Raw genomic sequence first — 22500 nt, forward strand, 5'->3', positions numbered from 1 at the left:
TGTTGTTTATTAGCGCCTTTTGTTAACAATAGACAACAACCATTAGTAGGGCTAACGCTCACATGGTTCATGTGGGGTATAAAACTACCACTTCACATTACACTCTAATCAGTTAAGTCTAATGAACAACAAGCAAATGCGCTTGCGTCTGTTGCTTGTGCTTCATTCTCGTCACCAGGTTTTCGCGCAGGTCTAGGTTTTCGCGCGGCCATATTCAAGTGAACGCTGGTTTGAGAGACTGCGTTACTGATTGTTGACCAGAAATCGATACAAACGCCACCACTGGTGCCTTCTGTTAAAGACACTAACAAGTCGTAGACCTTTTTGCAGATACGGCGGCCATTTTGATTTCTATTGTTTCGAATAGCTATTATGGGATGCCCAGGGGGCAAATACATATTAATGTGCCCCCTGAGTATCCCATAATGTGTTTCGGAACAATAGAAATCAAAATGGCCGCCGTATCTGCAAAAAGGTCTATTGGGCATGCCTATCGTGCTAACTGGCCTCGAGACTTCAGATGGAAACCACATGTCGACGAGTTAAGGATTCTACAAAGGTTCTAACCTGTTTCACAAATGGTTTGGACAGCTGAAGATTGATGAGCAGGTGCTGGCAAACAGCGAACCCTATCATGCGACCAATAAAGCGAAGCTGCTTGAGTTTGGAGCGTAAAGACAAGTTGATGATGGATTGGTCAGCACTGCTGTCCTCCTGGTCGAATTAAAACAACAAAATTAAGACCAACTTTTACAGTAAATTAAGAAAACAACGCAGCCCTGCGTTTTTCTTCATTTCCACCATTTTGTTATCAAAAACAAGAGAGCCCTTATCAGCTTCCTTTGTTTATGCAACTTATGTCGCTGCAAGTCAAGGATACCTTTCCCACAAACAGTTTATACATGCATTGTCATTAAGTTTTTTTGAGGGGAGCAAGGGTGGCGCAAGTGGTGAGAGTGATCGCTTCCCACCAATGTGGCCCGGGCTCGATTCGCAGACTCGGCGTCATATGTGGGTTGAGCTTGTTGGTTCTCTTCTCTGCTCCGAGAGGTTTTTCTCCGGGTACTCCGGTGAGTTAATTTCGTTTGTGTCCCCAATTAGTGCTCTTGTGCTAAATCCATTGACACTTAAATAAAGTTAAAGTGTTCATAGCACGAAGCTCAAGGCTAGTACTAGACCAGTTGGCTATTCACAAGCGTGGCCGAGGATTTGAACTCGGGGCTACCGAGAGACAAAACCAAGTAGTGGTTAAAGCGGGACTCGAACCCGGGACCGCTGGATTGCGAGTCCGACACGCTGCCAACTTAATACAAATCAAAACCAATTGTGTGAAAGAGAATAAAATGCAGTTCCCATTCGCTATTGCCTTGAATTTCGAAAAAGGAATCGGGGGGGGGGGGGGGGGTGAGGCTTTAACTACCAAAATTCCTTAGCTAAATAATAAAGACACCTCATGTCAACAGTCGAGATAAAATTTTCCTAATAAGGGATTCGCTTTCCCCTAATACTGTCTTTTGCATCTCCTTTGCTATTCACTCTAGCTATCTCGTGTGCTATTAAATTATTATTATTATTATTATTATTATTATTATCATTATCATTATCATTATCATTATCATTATCATTATCATTATCATTATCATTATCATTATTATTATTATTATTATTATTATTATTATTATTATTATTATTATTATTATTATTATTATTATTATTATTATACCTACCATGCAAGATATCCATGTTAACTCATGTGAGGTCTGAGATATTCCAGCATGGTTGAGGCTATTAGTTGTACGGGTCCTTCCATCTCCTGTCACAAATTCCTCTCTTGAAGATGTCCCGCTAACATCAGACTGGCTTGTGTCCTCATTTCCCGATTCTTGATGAGGTAGGCGCACAGTATCATCCATTGACTCGCTCTCTAAGCTATCTGTAGGGATGCTTCGTTGGTTTTCATCTGTGCCACTGGAACATCCCTCAAGCTGCATACCCATCAGTAACTCTTCATCCGTGATTTCATCGGACATCACGGATGAGGACAATTCTTCACTTGACTGATTTTCTCGGATCAGCCTTCTTGATGCTTTTTCGCGTTTGACTTTTTCACTGATATCCGATTGCTGCACGCTACTAACGTGAGAATCCAGGTTGACATGTCTTGCAAAATAAGAGTTTGGTACTGGGCTGTGTGACGAAAATCAAAATAATAATAATAATGATAATGACAATGATAATGATAATGATAATGATATTGATATTGATAATACTAATAATACTAATAATAATAATAATAATAATAACGACAACAACAACAACAATAATCATTTAATGATAATGATAATGATGAAACGTGGAGTACAATTCGTACGTTACAGGTATGCACACAAGTTCCAGCCCAAGCCGGACCAACACCCAAGGTCTCAAACTAACAGCAGAAAAAGTGCATTACCGATACGGCCTATAACACTTGTTCATGAAATTCGTGGGATGTTAAATCACCATCAAACTATTCGCAAAGAAGAGGACATTGGGTTGCTGGTATTGTGGTCTGTCCTTGCAAAGTGCATACTATCAATTGAAGCTTTGCTCTGTTTTGCAAAAACCTGGGTAGTCAAACTCAGATAAACAGGAGCCCGTGACTAAGAGCGCTTTCCTTTTGTCAGAGCTGGCCGGCCAGACCGTAAGTTTGCAAAGAAAATGCAACAATTTGAAGGAACACTTGCATGAAAATCCCCTAACATTCTTCTGGAGGAGTATATATCATCCTCGAAGTGTTAATCTGGAGGCGTTGTAGAGTTGGTTCTTGCAAATGCCCGGTATGGCCGGTTCAGTTCTGTCCTATGGAAGGCGTCCTAGCAGCACACAACTTCATTGCATTTCTGAAATGGCGTTTTTACAGACCAAGTTATCTTTAGATTGACTTCCCCCCGAAACCAGGCCTTTCGAGCTGATCAGAAGTCTTGCACGAGAAATTACTACCCATGGGCTTGAGAATGGTTACTCCTGCAAACCAAACCTTATTTACTGTAAAAACTCGTGTAAAAATAGCTTAGAGGCCTTGCATTGGAGTTGTAAGCTCCTGGTTACAACTCCTGGATAAACTAAAGTGAACTGAGACTCCTACACATTATGTACAATGAACCGTTAAAATTTAAGGTCTCACAATCCACCCCACTCTCCAATGTGTAGTACAGGTACATGTCACGCAAAAGCAGAGGCATCGTGAAATTACTTTCACCGCTCTATTTTTAAAGGATTCATAATCACCTGTACTGAGAATCATCGGCAACAATAAAGAGGCCTCGTTTAGGATCGATGACATCTTTGCAAAAGCATACAAAAAATTCCCTCTTGGGACCAGTGCAGACACCTGTGAGAAAGAAATCCACCCATCTTCGTCATCAATTAAATGTTCTAGAAACCTTTCATTCATCCCTGATACAACCACCTCCGACTAGTTTACATGCACAAAGACGCGTAAGACTACATGTACCCTAAAGATGGGTATAGATGTAAAGTGTGGCACACCACACCGCCACCGATAGTTTTCTTCTTTTTACTCAAAGAAATCTACCTAGTTTTGAGAGTTAATCCACACTAACGCCCTTGATGGCAAGGTCGTTCATTTTCTGCGTCCGTCTGAAATAATAATTTCAGATGTCTAAAAGTACACGTAATAGGCCATTTTCGAAATATCAATATTTAGCTTGATAGTGAGGCAGAGAGGACAAAAATGATAGAAACAAGTTGCCATGAACGTGATAGACATTAGGATATCATCTACTTTCCTTTGTCTTTGTCCTCTAAGCCTCTCTCTCAAGCTGAATTTTAATAAATCGAAACTGGCCTATTAGATGCAAGCCGATTTTGATAAACGTCACCAAGTGCTCTCTTCCTCTTCTCTCCATCTTCAACATCACTTGCCAATTGGAAATACAGAAAATAGACGTCACGAAGTGCTTTGTTCCTAAAAATTGGTAGCGAATAGACCAAATCTAAGTATGGACACCAGTAAATTATTCTTTTATCTTTGGGCAAATTGGCCTGACTAGCCTCGTTTTACAGCCACATTTCTTTCAATTTTACACGTGAAAACGAGGCTAATAAGGCCAATCAACACTGACAAAGACAAAAGAATAATTTAAGATTGCATTCGGTCAACAGCGATGTTTCTCGTGACGTCATTCACTGCTATTAATATACCAACCAAAACCAACTTGGCTGTCGAAACAATGACTTCTTTTGTTCTGTGAGAAATCTGACGTCAATGTTTGTAAACAAGAAATATCGCTATATTTAGACCGAAGTGACACTTTCATGCTGGATACCATAATTGGGCATGCATCTAAATGCGTGCATGCAAGTTAGAGAAAGAACATACAGTAAAGCATACCAGGTTCATTCTTGAAAGTGACACTCAGTGATTTGCTCCGGAGTGCATGTCCCAGTATTCTTCCCATCTGGTTCATTGCACTTCCAAGAACGTCCTCTCTGTCAATTTCTAGATGGATACTGTCACATGACCAGCTAAATGGCTTCGATCTATATGAAGGAAAGTAGTAAGATTCTTAGTACATGTGGAACATACGTAAGAAACCGGCAATGGCAATGCACTACTAGCCAGCCCACCGGCAATGCATTTCTAGCCAGAAAACAAACCTTTAACAGCTGAAACGTTGACAACCCTACCCTTTTATTGATGCTTGTCGAATAATAGGGTGTTAACAATTTAAAAACGACGACGGCTACGCCCAATACAAGGCAACAAAACAATAATACCATTGGTTAAAAAGAATCGTGCTGCACGCATTTTATTGCTGTACTCTGCATAATAATAACGTGAAATCGCTAAATTTGAGGTTTTAACGACAACATGACGTTTTAAATTCAATTATAGGATAATTCGCCCACATTGTACAAAGTGAACAAGATGAAATAACCGCGAAAGACTTAGGATTGCGCAAAGTACACATTTTGAAGAGAGGTTTTCGTCCATGTCGCCATGGTGAAATTAAATTAGGCAAGGATCAAATCGGAAAAAAAATATATTAAAAACTTGAAATATAAAATCAGCATGTGACTGTCCGTGACGAAATGATTGCGTGATGTGCAGAACGTATGCGCAATAACAATAGGTGACACCATCCTTAATTAATCTAACTGGCTGCTTTCTTCCAATATTATTGGGTTATGCTATTATTATTTATTAGAGTGCTTGAATTACCGTACTATACACCTTATTCCAAAATGGCCGCTCATTTATACAGATACAAATTGGTCCTTGCTGCCTCGTTCAAGATAAAATATTCATTTGAATTTTAAGCTTAAGAACAAGGCATCAAGGGCTAATTTGAATAAAAACAAAAGAATATTTAAATGGCGGCCATTTTGGAATAAGGTGTATAGTTCCTTCTATTCTCATCTATTCTCCATCTTCATGTATTGTTCACCTTTCACAAATGTACACACGTGATGTCAGAACAAAAATTATGAATACGCTTCTTCAAGACACTTCCCACTGACAACCAAGGTTGGGGATCCTAGGAAGAACTTACCGCTGGGTTTGCACAGAATTTTGGTTCCAAAATGAAAGACTTTTTCCAGACTTTTTCCAAAATGCGAATTTCTTTTTCCAGACCCAAGTTTCGTATATATAGTTTGTCCCATGATGCACTGTGAACATACACTAACCACGATACAGTGCTGGCGTAAGAGAGATCTGAGACTACTCGGTCTGCGATTGAATGTTTTCGCCTAAGACGAAATTTTAAATAAGATTTGACTGCCTGAAAAAATTCACTAAGCAATAAAGCACTTGTTTCAGTTTCGAAACAAAAAATTCTCCAGACTTTTTACCATTTTTCCAGACTTTTTCCAGGTCTGGAAAAGTGGTTTGCAAATTTCCAGACTTTTTCAAGAATTCAAGACTCTGTATGAACCCTGTTACCAGTATGTCTCATCAGTGTGTAAAATTATTTTTGAGCGTTTAGGTTTGCACGATAAACGAAAAAATAATGCATATAGCCTCACTCGATTTCAGATAGTTTCCGCAAGAACCACCTTCTCTTGTTGTCAAAATCCAAGATTGCTCTCCAAGTGTGCTGCAGAAGGCCATAGTTGTTCTCATCAAGCATTTCAGGGTTTTGACGGATAAAATCATTAAACACAGTGTAGTATGCATCATGATTGGCTAACGATACAAGCACATTCTTGACAACCTGAAAGCAAACAAATGCACTCAACATATTGCACTATACATGTAACTCTTTGCACATGAAAACGTCATCAATTTTTCACGAGGCACAGAATAACCTTTCGGGGAATTACTGTAAACAAACAGTAGATTTTCGTGCCTTTGAATAGACGCACTGAAAATTAATTCTTATCTACTACAGTCTCCATTTAAAGTAGGGTGGATACAGCTGTACATACTCCTTACTAACCTCATATTCTTGGTCTGTACTGTAAGTTATAGATCAAGTTTTTTTCAGCTGACTTACTGTATGGCCCAAGCGCAAAGGCGACGGGCCAGAGGTCAATGGGAAAAAACAAGGGTCTGTAACTTGCAACTACAGGCCAAGAAAATAAAGGTTAGTAAGATATTTATTATACTCTGAGGTAATAAGGGAAGTAAGAAAGTACGTATAAAGATAGTTGAAGTACATGTACTAGTCAAGCAGAACATTCAACTGCCACAAATCATTGGCATGCATAAAGATTTGAAGAAAAGAATAAATTTAATCTTATTGTTTTTTTGAAATAGTTGCTGCAAGGTTCAAACATTTACATTTTCAAAAGTTATTTCACATAAACAACACATCACAACACAAAAACCCTGCTAGAAAATGAAGCATAAAAATTTAGCAGGCCTTGAAGTGGACCATACTGTAGAATGCGTCCCCCTAAATGAGCCAATCATAGCAAGTACACTATAATTATCTGATAGATATACAATGTAATAAATAACAAGTATGCATACAAGCATGTGGAACTGCTCAGATATACATTACATGCATGAACATTGTTCACTCAGTGCCAGAAGAATAGAGGAGCTCTGTGCACCCAAGAAGGGTGCACAGAGCACCATGGGTAAGAAATACATGTATGGTAACCGATCTGTGCGAGAAAATTTGGTTTTGGTCATACGACTGTACGACCATACACCGACCCTCCATGTATGCAAACGTGAAACTCTGTGGTACCGGTGTTTTTTGGAGGGAAGATCTTTGATATTGGAAATCCATGTTGTGGTTAATTGAGACCTGTCAAAACGAGGTATCCAATGACCAGTATCACATGACAATATCACAGGCTCAAGTTTAAGGCTCATCAAGGTCAGCTGACTAGGTACTAGTTTTAGATTGGATCGCAGGCTCAAGCCAGGTTAACTTATTGTAAGAATAAATAACAGTCAGAAGCTCCGCTTTTAGGCTTGGCTAAATCTATGTAAAATTATTACAAGCGTGCAGTGCAATTGCATGGTCATGGATTCGAATCCCATTCAAGGCTGCTCAGATATACATTACATACATGAACATTGTTCACTTAGTGTCAAAAAGAATAATATTATTCTGCAGTGCAACTCTTGGTTTGCATCCATGTGCTGAGACAGCTTTGTTGGTCAAAACAATAGAAGACCTCAAACGTTTTGCATAATAATAGAGTCAAATTCGCACCATTGCCGCCATGACGCCAGATGCAAACCATCAATTGCATGGTCATGGATTTGAGTCCATTACCATGCAAATGAAGGGACAGATTTTTTTCAATAATTGGACAACCACAAGCAATGAATGAAAGTTTTTAGCCTCTTCCACTGTGTGCATTGCTTAACTTAAAAGTCTTTCCCCAAGAAAATTGTTTCAAACAAGTCATGTATCTCCTTGCGTGATTCAGAACACAACAATAAAATCGTGGTGAAGGGATATTACCTTAACTGCCCTTTTCTTCTCCACTTCATTTTTAGCTCCTCTCAGGAGATATCCCAGAATGAACACTTGCTCTGGTTTGGGTTTCATTAGTGCCAACACACAGCTCTCATGAGCCTTAAAATTGGCATACAGTAATGGTGGCCACCCATAACGGTCCACACAATCCACTCGGTGTCCAAAGTTGAGTAGCAATTGAACACATTCAGTGTCTCCAGACATTGCTGCCAGGTGAAGGCTTGATGTACCATCACTGTCCTGTGAAGTGGATTGTAATGTACAGTACACAATATAATGAAAGTCACTATAATGATAACAATAATTATTATTAAACTGTGGAGAGAAAGTTGAATAGGACCGCAAATGATCCTTGGACCAGAAATGGTCCCCAAATTGACCGGACCGGACCGGACCGGACATGGTTGCCTCATCAGTAATTTAAAAATGGACTGGACTCAAGAATTTAGAGAGAGGATTTAAACTTAACATATTTTTTCCCTTATAACGGAACAATCATTACATTCAAATGCTTGACATGTAAATTTTACAACTTTAAAACTTACAATGTAGCATCTTTATGTATTTTAACTTAAAATGCAGCAGTTACATGTATATGTGCAGCAACACAATTTTCTTGTTAACTGTAACATGTATATTTTTCTACTCTACGATTGCAACGCCTAAAATGTACTTGGAATTGTGCGACACTCCTCATTTTTTCCAAATAGGGCCAACAAAAAGAAGTACAACTAAAAAAAAAAACAGTTAACCTGAAAGGAATAATTTAAGCCCAACTTCTGTTTTACTTTCAGTCAGTTCTTCCTTTTCAGATTTGTCTTATCCCCTATAGCTACACCGTAAATGCTGGGATATGAAACGAATGCAAGCATAAGGGAACACAGCAATTTTAACCACGCCGTGTTCCCACAGAAATTCGTCTAAAATGAGCTCTGTTCTCTCCCATATTGCTTTTGCAAGACACGGTTTATAGCTTTGTTCTCACGCATTAAAAAAATTTCCAGGTGCAAGTGAATCCAACGATTTAATAATCATAATCTCCGAAACGTACATGTTAAAGTTTCGTGCACTTCCTAAGGTAAGCATTGTAAATTCCTTCCTTTTTCATTTTATTTATTTTTTGCTCAAAACTATGCATGCTCATTCGGTTATTTAGTACAGGATGTTTACCTGCTTTTATTTGTGCTTTATGCCAGAGGAGTTTGTAGTTTCCTCATATATCCATGGACTATTCATGGAGTCCATACCATTCCTGATTTTGGGGGGATCATTTATTAAGGTCATTTCTGGTCGAGGGATCATTTGCGGTCCAAATTGGGGATCATTTCTGGTGCAGGGATCATTTTCAGGCCAGGATCATTTGCGGGCCTGTACAGATCTAATCGTGTAGCAGAAATAAATGATTGGATTTTTCCAAACTTGGTCACCACTTGAGCAGAATAGTTTTCCAATTTTTTATCAGTAATTTTTCCAAAAAGCAAGTACTGTTGGGGTACAACAGTGATCTTTTATAATTCAGTCAATCTCTATCAAAGAGAGGAATGTTGGAGCTGCCATTGATTGGTGGGCATTTTCTAGGCATGGAAAAAGCACATTTTGACAAGTGTTAAAAACTTTCTAGCTGATTTCTGCATCATTTCTTGAAGCTTGTGTGGACTTCGCCGTAATCACATTTTAAAGTTTTATTCATTCAAGTTTACGAGAGAATATGTCTACTTGTTTTTTGCAGCTCAGCGCAAGGAACATACATACACACAAAACTGAAAGCTTACATATTCAGGGTGACCGGCTCTTAATGTAATGCCTGGTTGGGCTGTGTCAAAAAGTGGGACGTGGGGACACATTTTTACCATTTGTTTAACTTTTCATCATATTCACAAAATCCTCGTCTGTTGATCGTAACTGCGTTGTACCCTGGTCTTAAGTTCCTCGCTTGTACAATGTGAAACAAAGTTATAGTAAATTTAAAGAGTATAGTTCATTAATCATCTTCATAAAAGGTGACTTTCATTATACTACATCATCAAGCTACACAGTGGAGTAATTTAGGTAAAATGTCCAGATTGGATAAATGTTTCCTCGTAAAACAACAATATGTCAATTTATGAGCTTCGTCAAGCCTTCACACACTGGAATCAAGAATTACCGCAACTTAGCTTCTGGCCCAGGGGCGGTACTTTACGAATTTCTGGGTGGGGGATGTGTGCTGTGACCCTGGAACCCTTAGCCTATACCAGAGCTGGCTCAGCTGAGTTTTGCTACCCTATACTAACAGTAAACTCCCCAAATGCCCCCTATCCTAGAGAAGCTGTTTTTCAGAAACTACTGAGGTCACTATAGCTAGCACAGTCTAGCCAAAACAAACCTATACCACAATCGTTTCTCTCTCAAAAGAGGATTTACTTGTTCCATTTGTTCATTAGACATGAAATAAGAAACCATTCTTAAATTATTCGTCGGTATATTAATTTTGGTCTCAAAATAGTACTGACAAAGGCTCCGATGCCTTGCAAGAATGCATCAATTACAATTGAGATTTCACAAGTTTAACGATAATATGTGGAAGGAATTATTGTAACTTGCTTCTCAAGGGGCGGCTATCACCGCCAAAAATGCCAGAAATTGAAATGAAACTGAGAAAACCAAAATGGTTTGTGGTTTGCCAAACGAAACATTGTCTCCTTCATTCGCCATCTTTCGGGATGTCACACAACGAGCTTTGCGTGACATCCTGACCACTGACTATGTGACTGACTAAAAAGAAGGGTCCTTAAGGTACAGTAACTCCCTTGAAAATGATGTACTATCCAGATTTTTGTCAAACTTGGCATAATTGATATTCATACACAGGACACTAAAAAAAGGCACTAAAAAGATGGTGTCACCGTGCTTGTTTTCACGCTGAATAACCTTCATTACAAGAACAACGAAAAATCAAGGTGACACAAACACCAACCTTGGTGTGCCCAACACCACGCATGCGCACAACCATTTCACCTGGTTAATTAGCAGACATGGAAAGCTGTTTTGGCCTTGCTGGGCCTCATCAGCATAGTATACATATAGCTAACAGACCAGGCGGGTGTCTTAGAAACCTCTTTAAGTGGCAGCTCCACACAACAAATGTGGTAAGCTGGGTTGGGAACAGCACAGCCATTCTCCCACGGCAAGAGTGGGAAGGTGGATCACCAAAAGAGACCAGTGTGTCACGTAATTTTTAAGTACAACAAAAAAACCAAGGTGACACAAACACCAGGGTTTATTTGTGCAGCCTTGCTTTTTTTGTTGTACTTAGAGTAAAGGGCATGCAGTGCAAAAACAAGCATGGAGACCCCATCTTTATATTGCCTTTTTTCAGTGTCCTGGGTATGAATATTAACTGTGCCAAGTCTGACAAAAATCTGGAGTACGTCAGTAAAACGTCATTTCCAACTGAAGGGAATTACAGTACCTTAAGGACCCTTCTTTTTAGTCAGTCATGTACTCAATGGTCAGGATGTCACACAAAGCTTGTTGTGTGACATCCCAAAAGATGGTTGCGAAGGAGACTACATTCTTTACGAAACCCCACTTCGACACAGTTTCCATTTCACGTACAAAAACATAGTAAAGCTAACAAGAAGACAACTCTGAGCTGGGACATAGGACCTTATCTTGTTTATCCTCATGCGGTGGACATCATTAATCAGTTGAATTTAGCCCTGCCCTCGAAAAACAAAAAGAATAATCGATCCAAAAAGAAGGGAAAAAACTATTTCACCCAGAGAACAAAAATGCCTGTCAGGTTTGTGCCAAGTTTTATCGGGCTGACGACTGATATTTATGCCAGACCCCATGTCGACTAAATCTTCTCTTCTCTCTCTTATTTGAGAGAGGTTGACATCTTGTCTCTAGTTCAAGACAAGGACTTATGTGAGGAGAAGACCCAAGTGCTTGAAAAGGTGATCATTACGGGCCTCGACGGAATTATGCCATTTAAATCAAAGAAAGTTGCTTCTAATGAGCCGCCATGGGTTAATGTTTCTCTGAAAACGCTCATTCGGCGTCGCCAGCAAGCCCTGGTCAGCGGTAATATGATCGACTATAACATTTTTCGCAATAAAGTCAACCGTGCTAGGAAGAACTGCCGAGCTAAATTCTACGAGGCTAAGGTAAAACATCTTAAATCATGTAAGCCTGCAGTCTGGTGGAAGGAAGTAAAAAATCTTAGTGGTTTTGCACCACCGGCTCGCGCCGACCCACTTGTAGATTTCCAGCACGTCGTCGGTGAACAGGGCGAACCTCCTAAGGACTCTCGGTTCCTGGCGAATCTGATCAATTCCAGCTTCCTCTCTCCTATGAGTGTGTTCGAACCACTACGTGCGCGACCGAGCGAGCACAATAACGCAGCACCTGTTGAGCCACGCCCGAGGCTCATCACGGAATATTCTGTTCTACAGAAGCTGCGCACTCTCAACCCCAACAAAGCGTCTGGTCCTGATCAAATCCCCTCTTGGCTTCTCAAAGATAATGCGGATATACTTGCTGCCCCTGTAGCAGACATCCTGAATTCTAGCTTCCAGGAGAGTCGCCTACCTAAGTCATGGAAACGAGCGGATATTACACCCCTCCCCAAGCAGTCACTAGTGCTTGATGTTAACAGGCATCTGCGACCTATATCACTAACGCCAATACTGTCAAAAGTGGCCGAAGAGTACGTGGTTGAGGAATACATCAAGCCAGCCGTCCTGGTCAAAGTTGATTGGAATCAATTTGGAACGGTTCCCAATTCCTCTACTGCGCATGCTCTCATTAGTATGCTGCACACATGGTATCAGAAGACCGATGGCAACAGCTCTACGGTCCGTGTAGTTCTATTTGACTTCAAGAAGGCTTTCGATCTGATTGATCACCGCATTCTATTGGAGAAGCTTAAGAACTTTGACATGCCTGAGTGGGTTCGTCTCCGGATTGAAGATTTCCTCACTGATCGGCACCAAAGAGTCAAGCTCTCTCAAGACTGCTTCTCAGAGTGGGGTAGAGTCCCTGCCGGCGTACCACAAGGGACTAAGCTTGGTCCCTGGCTCTTTGTGGTGATGATCAACGAGCTCCACGTCGAAGGCGTTGATCTATGGAAATATGTCGACGACACCACCATAAGTGAAACAACCCACAAGAGTGATTGTAGTCAGATCCAAACAGCTGTAGATAATTTAGTTGGGGCAGCTCAGGCAGATCGGTTCCAGCTGAACGAAGCAAAATGTAAAGAGTTGCAGATTTGTTTTGCTAGCGTTCATTTCCACCTGTCGTCATCAATAATAAGAACATCGAAGTTGTTAAGAGTGCCAAACTTTTGGGTCTCTTCATCTCTGACAATTTGAAATGGAACGCGCATGTTGCTGAGATAGTTAAGAAGGTAGCGTCCAGACTGTACTTGCTGAGGCAGTTAAAACGAGCGGGCCTCGACCCGCTCGAACTTGTATGTTTCTACACCACATGCATTCGGCCGGTCGCCGAATACGCCTGCGAGACCTTTCATAATAGCCTTCCCATATACCTATCAGATGAACTGGAAAGGCTTCAAAAACGCGCCTTTCGTATCATCTATCCCACCTTGAGCTATTCCGGAGCGCGCGTCGCCCTGGGGCTGCCGCTATTAAGCGCTCGAAGAGAGGAACTCACCACGCGCCTCTTCGATAAGATCCTTCAAGACCCCAACCACAGGTTCCATCACTTACTGCCGCCCAAGAATGAATGCCAAGTAACTCTCAGGAAAAAGAGGACTTTCAATGTCCCTCTTTGTAAGACAAATCGCTTCCAGCGGAGCTTTTTAATGGCAAATTCTTCCCGTTCTTAGCTTTTAGTTCTCGGTGAGCAATCTTGCTTTTAATATATTTTTAATATATTTTTAATATATATTGTTCGATTGTAAATAGCCGTAATTCAGCCCTTGGCTGCAATGGTTTTATTTAATAAAGCTATCTATCTATCTCTCTCTCTCTTGACTTGTCTATTTGACCTTGCACTGAATCATGTGCCTGACTATTAAACCATTTGACACTTGATTAAACCATTTGCCATTGAGTTAAGTCGTCTATCGATTTGTTGAACCGTTCGTTCTTTTACTAAATCATTTCAGTCTTGTATTGTCCATTTGACATTGCACTGAATCACTTGCCTGGCCATTAAACCATTTGCCAGTGAGTGAAGTCATTCGTCAACTAGTTCAACCATTCCCTCTTTAACTCAACTATTTCAGTCTTGCCTTGTCCATTAAATTTTTGACTTTGCACTGAATCGATTGCCCGTCTCTCAAACCATTTGACACTTGATTGAACCATTTTGCCGGCGAGTTACATGTAAAGTCATAAAATTTTGCCAATTAGTTGAATCCTGCCTTCTTTGAGTAAACCATTCTGCTACAGTACACAAGATTGTTGTCAGACCTGATTATTTCAAATTTCATCGACAGATGGCTTCTCGGTTGAATAAACCTATTTGAATAAGCAGTTCACTAAGTACCGATATTAAACGAAGTATATGTAGGTAACTACTATTAAAGTTGCTATGCGCAACAGACGCCATGTGACGCCGCATGCCATGTATACCTTCCAAACAGTTAACATGAATGACCAAATTCTTCCTTAATAAGTGTTTTGTGTTTCCTTTAGGTTGGCCCGCACTTCATCGGTATTTCTTAAAGTAAGGAAATGTACTCATGGACAACACTTATGCTAGAATTCATAGCATCGCCTTACTCGTGCTTGCTAAGCATTTCAATTTTTCGAACTAAAATACATTTTTACCTGTTTTAGCCAGTAACACAGTGCACCGGTTATGGGTACTAATGGGTAGAAATTGCTAAATGCTAAATCCAATGGTATAAACCTAACCAAGCCGTATGTACATGTAAGCATTCGGCTTGGTTAGACTGCTTACCCTAAGCCCGCTAAGTGATAGTGTGTCTTACACGTAACTGAAAAAAATGGCGGAAAACCAACCAGTGTGCAAAAAATGCCGCAGTAAAAGGGAGAAGTTGATGTTTGTGTAGAATAACGATCAAGTTCAGTTTTTTATTGTAAATTAGCCGGTAGGAAATTATTATTTAGTGCCACTGATGAATAAAAGAAATTTTCGTGTTTTACAGTGCCACTGAGTAAATGGAACTTTTAATTTGTCTAGCTACATTACTCCCATGATTTCCCTATGATTATCATGATAAATTATTATCACCCTATAACCAAAATAATAAAACTAATGGTGCCCTCATGTTTTGTCAAAGTTAAAATTCTGTGAATGCCATGATTTGCTAAGAGATATTATTAATTTTTATCAGACTAAAAATGAACCATTTCTAGCGATTTAGTGACATGTTTTCAACACAGTTTTTGAGGCTCATCCGCATAAATCACAGGGTCATTATAGCATTCGTCACTGAACTGAATTGGTCAGAATTTAGTAAGTTATAGTGCTGGCGAAGGAAGTGTTATTTTCTACATGACTTTGTATAAGGTCTGCATATTCTGGGTCTGTGTTGTCTAGGTCTGCTTTTTTTTTTTTTGGTCTGTGTTTTCTACATTTGTAGGTCTGTGGGTCTGCATTTTCTAGTTCTGCGTTTGCTAGACAACCCTTTTTCAAAACCAAAAAAAAAATTCTCAAGCACAAATACAGTAAAACGGCTTGGATAACGAGTGTTTCGTTGGTTGGATAATACAGCTGTCACTTACACTGTAGTTAACAGTATCTCTGTATCTTTAAAGAAGTCTTCGTTTTTACATTATGCAATTATTATAAAATTTGAGTCCTTACGTAAATTGCGCCCTTTCTCATTTTGATTACAATTTCTTGCATTAAGAATCGATTCTTCACACCATGAGATTCAAAATTTGAGAGCCTTCTGCTTATTTGACAAGTACAACTTACAGATCTATCATTTGTCCTTCCCGCAGCAAATTGCACCTCGGTTTTACCAAGGGAAAAAAATGTGCATACTTTGGCAGCACGTGACCACTACCCATAGCAAAGACGAGGTATTGTCTCGTCCCGAGGGGTCAATACTTTCTGGCAGTATACTCACAGTGGAATTCACTGAAGCCCCATTCTCAAGAAGCACCTTGACACACTGGGGATTACCACTCTCGCAAGCATACATTAAAGGAGTGAAACCTGCAAAGTACAATCTCGGATGAGTGCTGGTACATGTAACAAACAAAGAAATTATTGCACAAAAATATTTGGTTTTATCAACGGAGTTGATAATGTAAATGTAAATTGACCACCGTACAGGGATTTTAAAAGCTGACGTTTCGAGCATTAGCCCTTCGTCAGAGTGAATTGAGGAATTATGGGTTGTGTGTACAGTACCGCTCAGAATTAACCTAACATGGAACTCGTTCGCGAACGCGATCAGAACGAAACTTGAACGAGAAATGAAGCAGCAACAGAACAGATATGGAACGGGGGCAGGACGGATATGGAACAAACAAGTTCTCTTTAACCTGTTCCCTAGAACACGTTCTCATCTGCAGGAACGCGTTCTAGAGAACATCCCGGCTTAGTGAGATTTACGTGTACTTTGTGAAGTCCACATTTGTTTGCATTAGGCGCGTGTCGCTTGACATCCAGCCCAGATAAAAAAGGGATTGGTGTTCAAGGCCGCTAAATTAAGCACTTGATTTTAAGACAACAATTGGGAAACTGTAATAATCTGAAAACGGAGATGGAAAATACATTTCATGTGCATTTAGCTGGTAAAGAGAAAGCTTCAAAATACTTTTCTGTTTTCAATTAAGAACAAAACAAAAAAACCCGCACTTCAAATCAGCGAGAAAAACAGCTGCAGTGAACGGGATTGAGATGTTAGTGTAAATATTTTCTTTTTCTCAATAATTATGGCCAAAGAGGCTTGAAAATGTACGTACAAATTAGTTGGATAATACCGTTCATCCACAGACAATAAGTACTTTTAGAGTTGTAGAACCAGAACTAGCGTTACGCCACTAGTTTTTGCACTAAATTTTTAAGCATCACGCCAAAAATAAATTTATCTTAGCGTTCAAATGGTTTGATCTGTGGTTTGGTTCGTTCGGTTTGAATCGTTTGTAAAACACTGGGTTTCCTTCACTCTAATCCTTCCTTTAAGATATTTCTTTTGTACATAACCGAAAATACACGTTAAAATTCCACTAGCCGTGAAATGCGCACAAACAAAACAATTAGCTCGTTCTGCTTCACTAAACAAGTTTGGTTGCCTAGCACGTGACAATTTTTTACTCAATATGTGACTAATTCTCTCATGCAAAGTACAAACTTTGAAAGGCTCTAAACCCTCGAAACCTTTACAACGCTTTAAACCTTTCTTTTTTCCATTCTTTCAAACGATAGCTGCCGCAAACCAAACGAATGATAGAAAGGTTAAAGTGATAGGAAAGAAATTAAAAGTGCGATGTTTCAGATCAAAATGTAACAAGTCCAACGAAAAATTCTCGGATTCCACCAACTTTGTCTTGGTGCTGTGTGCCAACAAAGAAAAATCAACACAAGGAATTAGTATCAAAATAAACAGCAGACAAAATAGACAAGCTTTTGTTTTCGGTATTATTCCAGATAAATTCTTTGTAACAAAGAAATAACAGCTAAATGTTGGGTATTGTCGGTAAGCGTTTGACAACCAATACCGTGCGCAAGGCCAAATTACGTAAGTCATCTTTTGTCTTTGTTTTGCTCACTTTTTGTATACAATCAAATATTACATTTTTGCACAATTGAAAAAGAATTTAACTTATTGATCACTGCAATAATTTAACTGTTTTTTTTTTTAATATCTCTAGTGCAAAAACCTCGTTTTAGGAAAAGACTAACTGCTTGACTCAAAGTTACAATCCCATCTTCATCTCGCAGTGAATGCTACCGGCTTACCGGTTTTTGTGAACGCGTTCAAAGGAACGCGTTCTTTTTCTTGAGTTACATGGAACGCGTCCAATGGAACGGTACAGAGCTGGAACGGATTCGTAACGGGTATCGAACGGATATAAAACGGATAAGGGAACGGAAATTGAACGAATATGTAATGCGTTCCGTTCAGTGTTCCCTGTTAGGTTAATTCTGAGCGGTACTGTACTTTTTACATGTGTAGTGGCATTAGCAACGTGAAAAATAGGAATACATTAGTTAAATGAAAAACATGGGTTAATACCGTGGGGATTAAGGGTGCCGATTCGGAAGATGAATTTTTGTTCCAGATTCTTGCGGCTTTCTGTCGTACCTAGATGTCGGGAAAGGCCGCAGATAGCCATGTGTTTTTTGGAGTGGTTAGGCAGATTAAAATGGCAAGCGACTGGCTTGGATGCATCCTTGTCATTCTTCTCAACATCGCGAAGGTGTTTGTGGAATTGGTCGCCTAGTCGTCTACCTGTCTCGCCAACGTATAATTTATTACGTAATGTACTGGTTATGCAATAAATGACATTTGCGGAGGAACATTTGAAACGGTCGGTGATCTTAACAGATTGCTTCGGTCCGATATTTTGCTAGACTAGTGTTAAGAGTAAATGGGCAAGTTTTGCATCGTGAGAGTGCCAGTGTTCCAGATAGGCGACGGGTCTCGGGTCAAAACCCCGACAAGATCAGCTGCATGACCCGACAAATTAATGGAAAATTTATAATAATCTGGTGGGATCAGTGGGAATTGAACCGTTGGAATTCCCTATTGGCACCCTGCCTTAAAATCTTATTTGGAACACTGAGTGCGCATTTGAAATTGCCAGGTTGTTCATTAGTTTTGAGTGCGCTTCTACACGTAACTAAAAGTTGCCTATGTTTTTGTCGCATCTGAATACAATAACTGGAGGTTGCGAAAATATCCTAACAGTCTCAGGATCATTTTGGAGTAATTTAAAGTTATTAAGAATGATACTTTTTGACTTTCGAATCTTTTCACAACCTCCACTAATTTCATTCAAATGCGACAAAAACATAGGCAACTTTTTACTTTGAAGTGCACTCAAAACTAACAAGCAACCCGGCACTTTCAAATGTGCGCTCACTATGCAAAACTTGTCCTTGCATCATTAAGGTGAATACACAATACTTAAAATCATCAACATCAAAATTGAGCTGCTCTCATTAAGAGAGATTTGGATTAGATGTACAGTAAAATTTTAATTTGCCCACTCAAAAATTGTGGAGCAAAGAATAATCATTATGGCCAATAACCTACAACTGTAAATACAATGTTTAAGAGCAACATGCACAAGTTAATTAACAGCAAGAGGAATTCCATGCAATCACACAATAGAGTAGATACTGTAAGAACATGGCTAATTACGATAGTGACTATGATGACGATGAAACTTAAAGCCCAATTTATAAAGTGGTTGGCCATTAAGGCAAAATAGATTATTGTTGATATTACAGTTTACTTAGTTTAATTTCAAACTAGTTTTTTCATAAGAAATAAGTATAAGGGCTCTCTGGTAAAAAGTTTTAAAAAGACTATGAGCTTTTGACAGACTGAACAGCTGTCTTCAACGGATAATTTTTATCCGTTGAAGACAGCAGTTCAGTCCGTCGAAAGCTCATAGTCTTGTTAAAACTTTTTAACACAGAACGGTTATAATTATTTCTTATCATGAATCCAGGTAACGGATCTTCAATATTAGTTTTTTTATCATTTTCAATGTTAGTGAGGAGGAAAAAACATGAAATACAGTGTACATGTACTGTTACAGTACTGTAGAAATGAAATAAAAATCATTCAAATAACTGCGACCTTTTGAATGCAATAGATGGTTTGTGACCAATCTCTAGAGACACAGACAAAAATGATGCAATGTACATGTAATGTATTTATTATTATTACTGCTGGACCAACAAAAGGAGCTAATGCAAGATCGTCTGTTTTCATCCACCAACATGGTGATGAAGATGTACAGATGTTATGTGAAAACCACCTATAAAATGGCCTATTAAACTGGGCACTTTGATGATTAGTTTTTTGCTCATATCATATCATATATTATCTTTATTTACCCTTGGATTTTTAGAGTAGCTTGGTGTAGCTAATATCTCCAAGCATTTACTGTACCCTCCAAACCATGATACATCACAGAAGACAGACCACAACACCGGGAACTACATGCCCTACTCTTTGCAACAAGTGTGCGGGTTCTTAAATACATGTACGTCCCACAGGATTACACTGTATGAACTTCGAAGGGTTGTGAGACGGGACCTCCGGCTTATCGTCCTTGTGCGAGAAGACTAGAGAGTCTAACCATTAAATTTTGCAGATGTAATTACAAAGGCAGCACTTTCTCCTCAGTTATTTAAAGACCCTGAGTGTTGGTCCGGCCAGAGTTGAACGCACGACCTCCCGCATGACCGCCCGATGCTCAACCAATTGAACCACCTCAAAATGTTTTGCATCCAGTGGGTGGGTGGAGGATTTTTCTCATATCTGGTGGCTTTTTTGAGGGAGTAATCACCCATGCCCACAACCTCCTCCAGATAGGAACAAGCAAAAGGAGATTTTTTGCTCCTCAGGCCATTTTCCCATTCTCAATTCATAATGAAAACCCTGTGAATGTTGCTTACCATGATCATCTGCTTCATCAACAAGGAGTGTGATTGTCTTCAGCAGTTCTCTAAGGCAGAGTGAGGTGTCCCTATCACATTCCCATGAAGCCCTGAAGTGTGATGAACATTCTACAGCAAAGTGCAACAAGTTTCCACCATCATCAGTCTTAAACGTGAAGGCATTTGCACCCATCTTCAGCAAGACTGAAATGCACTGCAACATTGAAAAAATTAAAACCATCAATGAGTTCCTTGAAGTCATTGATAAAAGCACCTTACAGTGATATCCTAGTTGTTAGATTGCATATGATTGGCTACAGTGTACTGTAGGAAGCTAATTCCATTTCTTACAACCATTCAGGTTTGCATTTCCAGCTAAAAGTTGAGCCATGCACTCTGGATTGACTAGCTTTATGGCTGAAAAGGGGTCAATCATTATATATATTCTTATCTAGTAAAATAACGTAAAAAGAGTTTAATCTGGAGAAAAATAAGGAGGTTTTCACTGTATCCTGGAATGAAATACTAATTTTTGCAAGCCTTCATGGTCGACATCCCTTTTTTCTTGCATGACCACAAAAAACTTATGAGTTAACAAACTATGTACAGCAGGCCTTCTGATAGGGTGTGATGAAAAAATGCAAATTGTGCATAATTTGCAAGGCAGATTATGCAATTAGAAAGGCCAATTATGCGATAAATATAATAATTGTAAATTATGAGATTTTTTTCTGAGCAATTTTAAGCTTGTTTTTCAAGGTTTCAGGACAGAATACATAACATTGAACATAAAGGAACAGTAATTATGAATCTTGATTGACATTAGTTGGGACAAGTAAAAAAAATGAGGTCTTCTGCACTATTGGTGTACCACGTTAAAAGTTGAAAGGACACAGCTAACATGCCAGATGAATGATCAATATTCCTGTATGCTACGACTAGCTTATTACACTTTGTTTTAATTGTGTGCAGTATTATATTTCTGAACAGACTTGCTAATCTGAAGAGCGTGTTTGTGTTACACCAATTGGCGACTCGTTACAAATGAGACTCGTACCAGGCCCCCCACATGCAAAATAACGCCTTGAACTTCGAATATTTACGAAATTGAAGGTAACGAACTTCAAGGCTTTTTAGCGTTTTCCAAGGTACATGTAAATCATCTTTAAAATGGCGTATTTATGCAGGAACTCCTAAGAAACTTGTTGATTTATGTTTTATTTTATGAATTTTGTGCGTTCTTTTGTGAATCATACGATTTTTCGTGAATTGTGTGATCGGATACAATTTGAGGTCGATTGTGCGAAATCGCACCATCACATAATATCAGAAGGCATGGTACAGGTCGTTGTACTGTAAACTTACCACTAAATTTGAAAGATTAGCACACAAAGATCCCGATTACAATCACTCTCAGGGGTTTCTGTAAAATTTGAGGTTGGCGGCCAGTTTGAGTAGAATAAACGACTGTTGTCATTGCAAAAACAAAGTTTAATCTTAGGTTTGAAAGATCATTCTGTCTTTAATAGGAGGCAGTGTGGCAGGAGTCAGTGTGGCCCAGTATAGGGCACTTGCCTTCACATCCAGAGATCCTGGGTTCAACACCTGCTCTGACCACTTGCTGAATTGGTAGTCCTTGGTGCAACTTTCGAGCTGCACTTGTAAATAGCCAACTGATTTGCCTCAGGCCAGTTGGGATTCTTAACAGTTGTTGTTGTTGTTCAGTTCCGTCATTTTGTTGATTGTGTTTCGTTGGCCCTGAAAAGCCCCTACGGGGAGCAGTCAATTATTAAAGTATGTACATGTATTTATGTACATTGTATGTACATGTATGTATGTAAGTGAAGTACAGTAGCCAACAGTTTTCGTCAAAAGTCAGTAATTATTGAAACCACTGACTCTGCCAACTCTGGAACTTCCAGAATCAGCATTAACTTTTTCATGGCAAAAAGAAGCTGCATTTTAAGAAAAATCATACCATGTGTTGTCCAGCATA

At 39.4% G+C, this 22500-nt stretch overlaps 1 protein-coding gene across 3 annotated transcripts in view; it reads right to left on the reverse strand.

Moving 5' to 3' along the window:
• Positions 1-22500, reverse strand: part of LOC137978706 (E3 ubiquitin-protein ligase HACE1-like) — a 41135-nt gene that overhangs the window by 13367 nt on the left and 5268 nt on the right. For all 3 annotated transcript variants that reach the window (XM_068825723.1, XM_068825725.1, XM_068825724.1), the window contains exons 3-11: positions 22483-22500; positions 20523-20718; positions 16006-16094; positions 7935-8189; positions 6034-6221; positions 4397-4545; positions 3271-3373; positions 1728-2187; positions 568-714 (exon numbers count right to left, since the gene is read on the reverse strand). The exon at positions 22483-22500 is cut by the window's right edge and continues 1477 nt beyond it. In XM_068825723.1, coding sequence (XP_068681824.1) covers positions 568-714; positions 1728-2187; positions 3271-3373; positions 4397-4545; positions 6034-6221; positions 7935-8189; positions 16006-16094; positions 20523-20718; positions 22483-22500 — 1605 coding nt within the window. The remainder of the gene's footprint in view (positions 1-567; positions 715-1727; positions 2188-3270; positions 3374-4396; positions 4546-6033; positions 6222-7934; positions 8190-16005; positions 16095-20522; positions 20719-22482) is intronic.

The sequence above is a fragment of the Montipora foliosa genome, chromosome 12, assembly GCF_036669935.1.
Source record: "Montipora foliosa isolate CH-2021 chromosome 12, ASM3666993v2, whole genome shotgun sequence".
NCBI classification, from domain to species: domain Eukaryota; kingdom Metazoa; phylum Cnidaria; class Anthozoa; order Scleractinia; family Acroporidae; genus Montipora; species Montipora foliosa.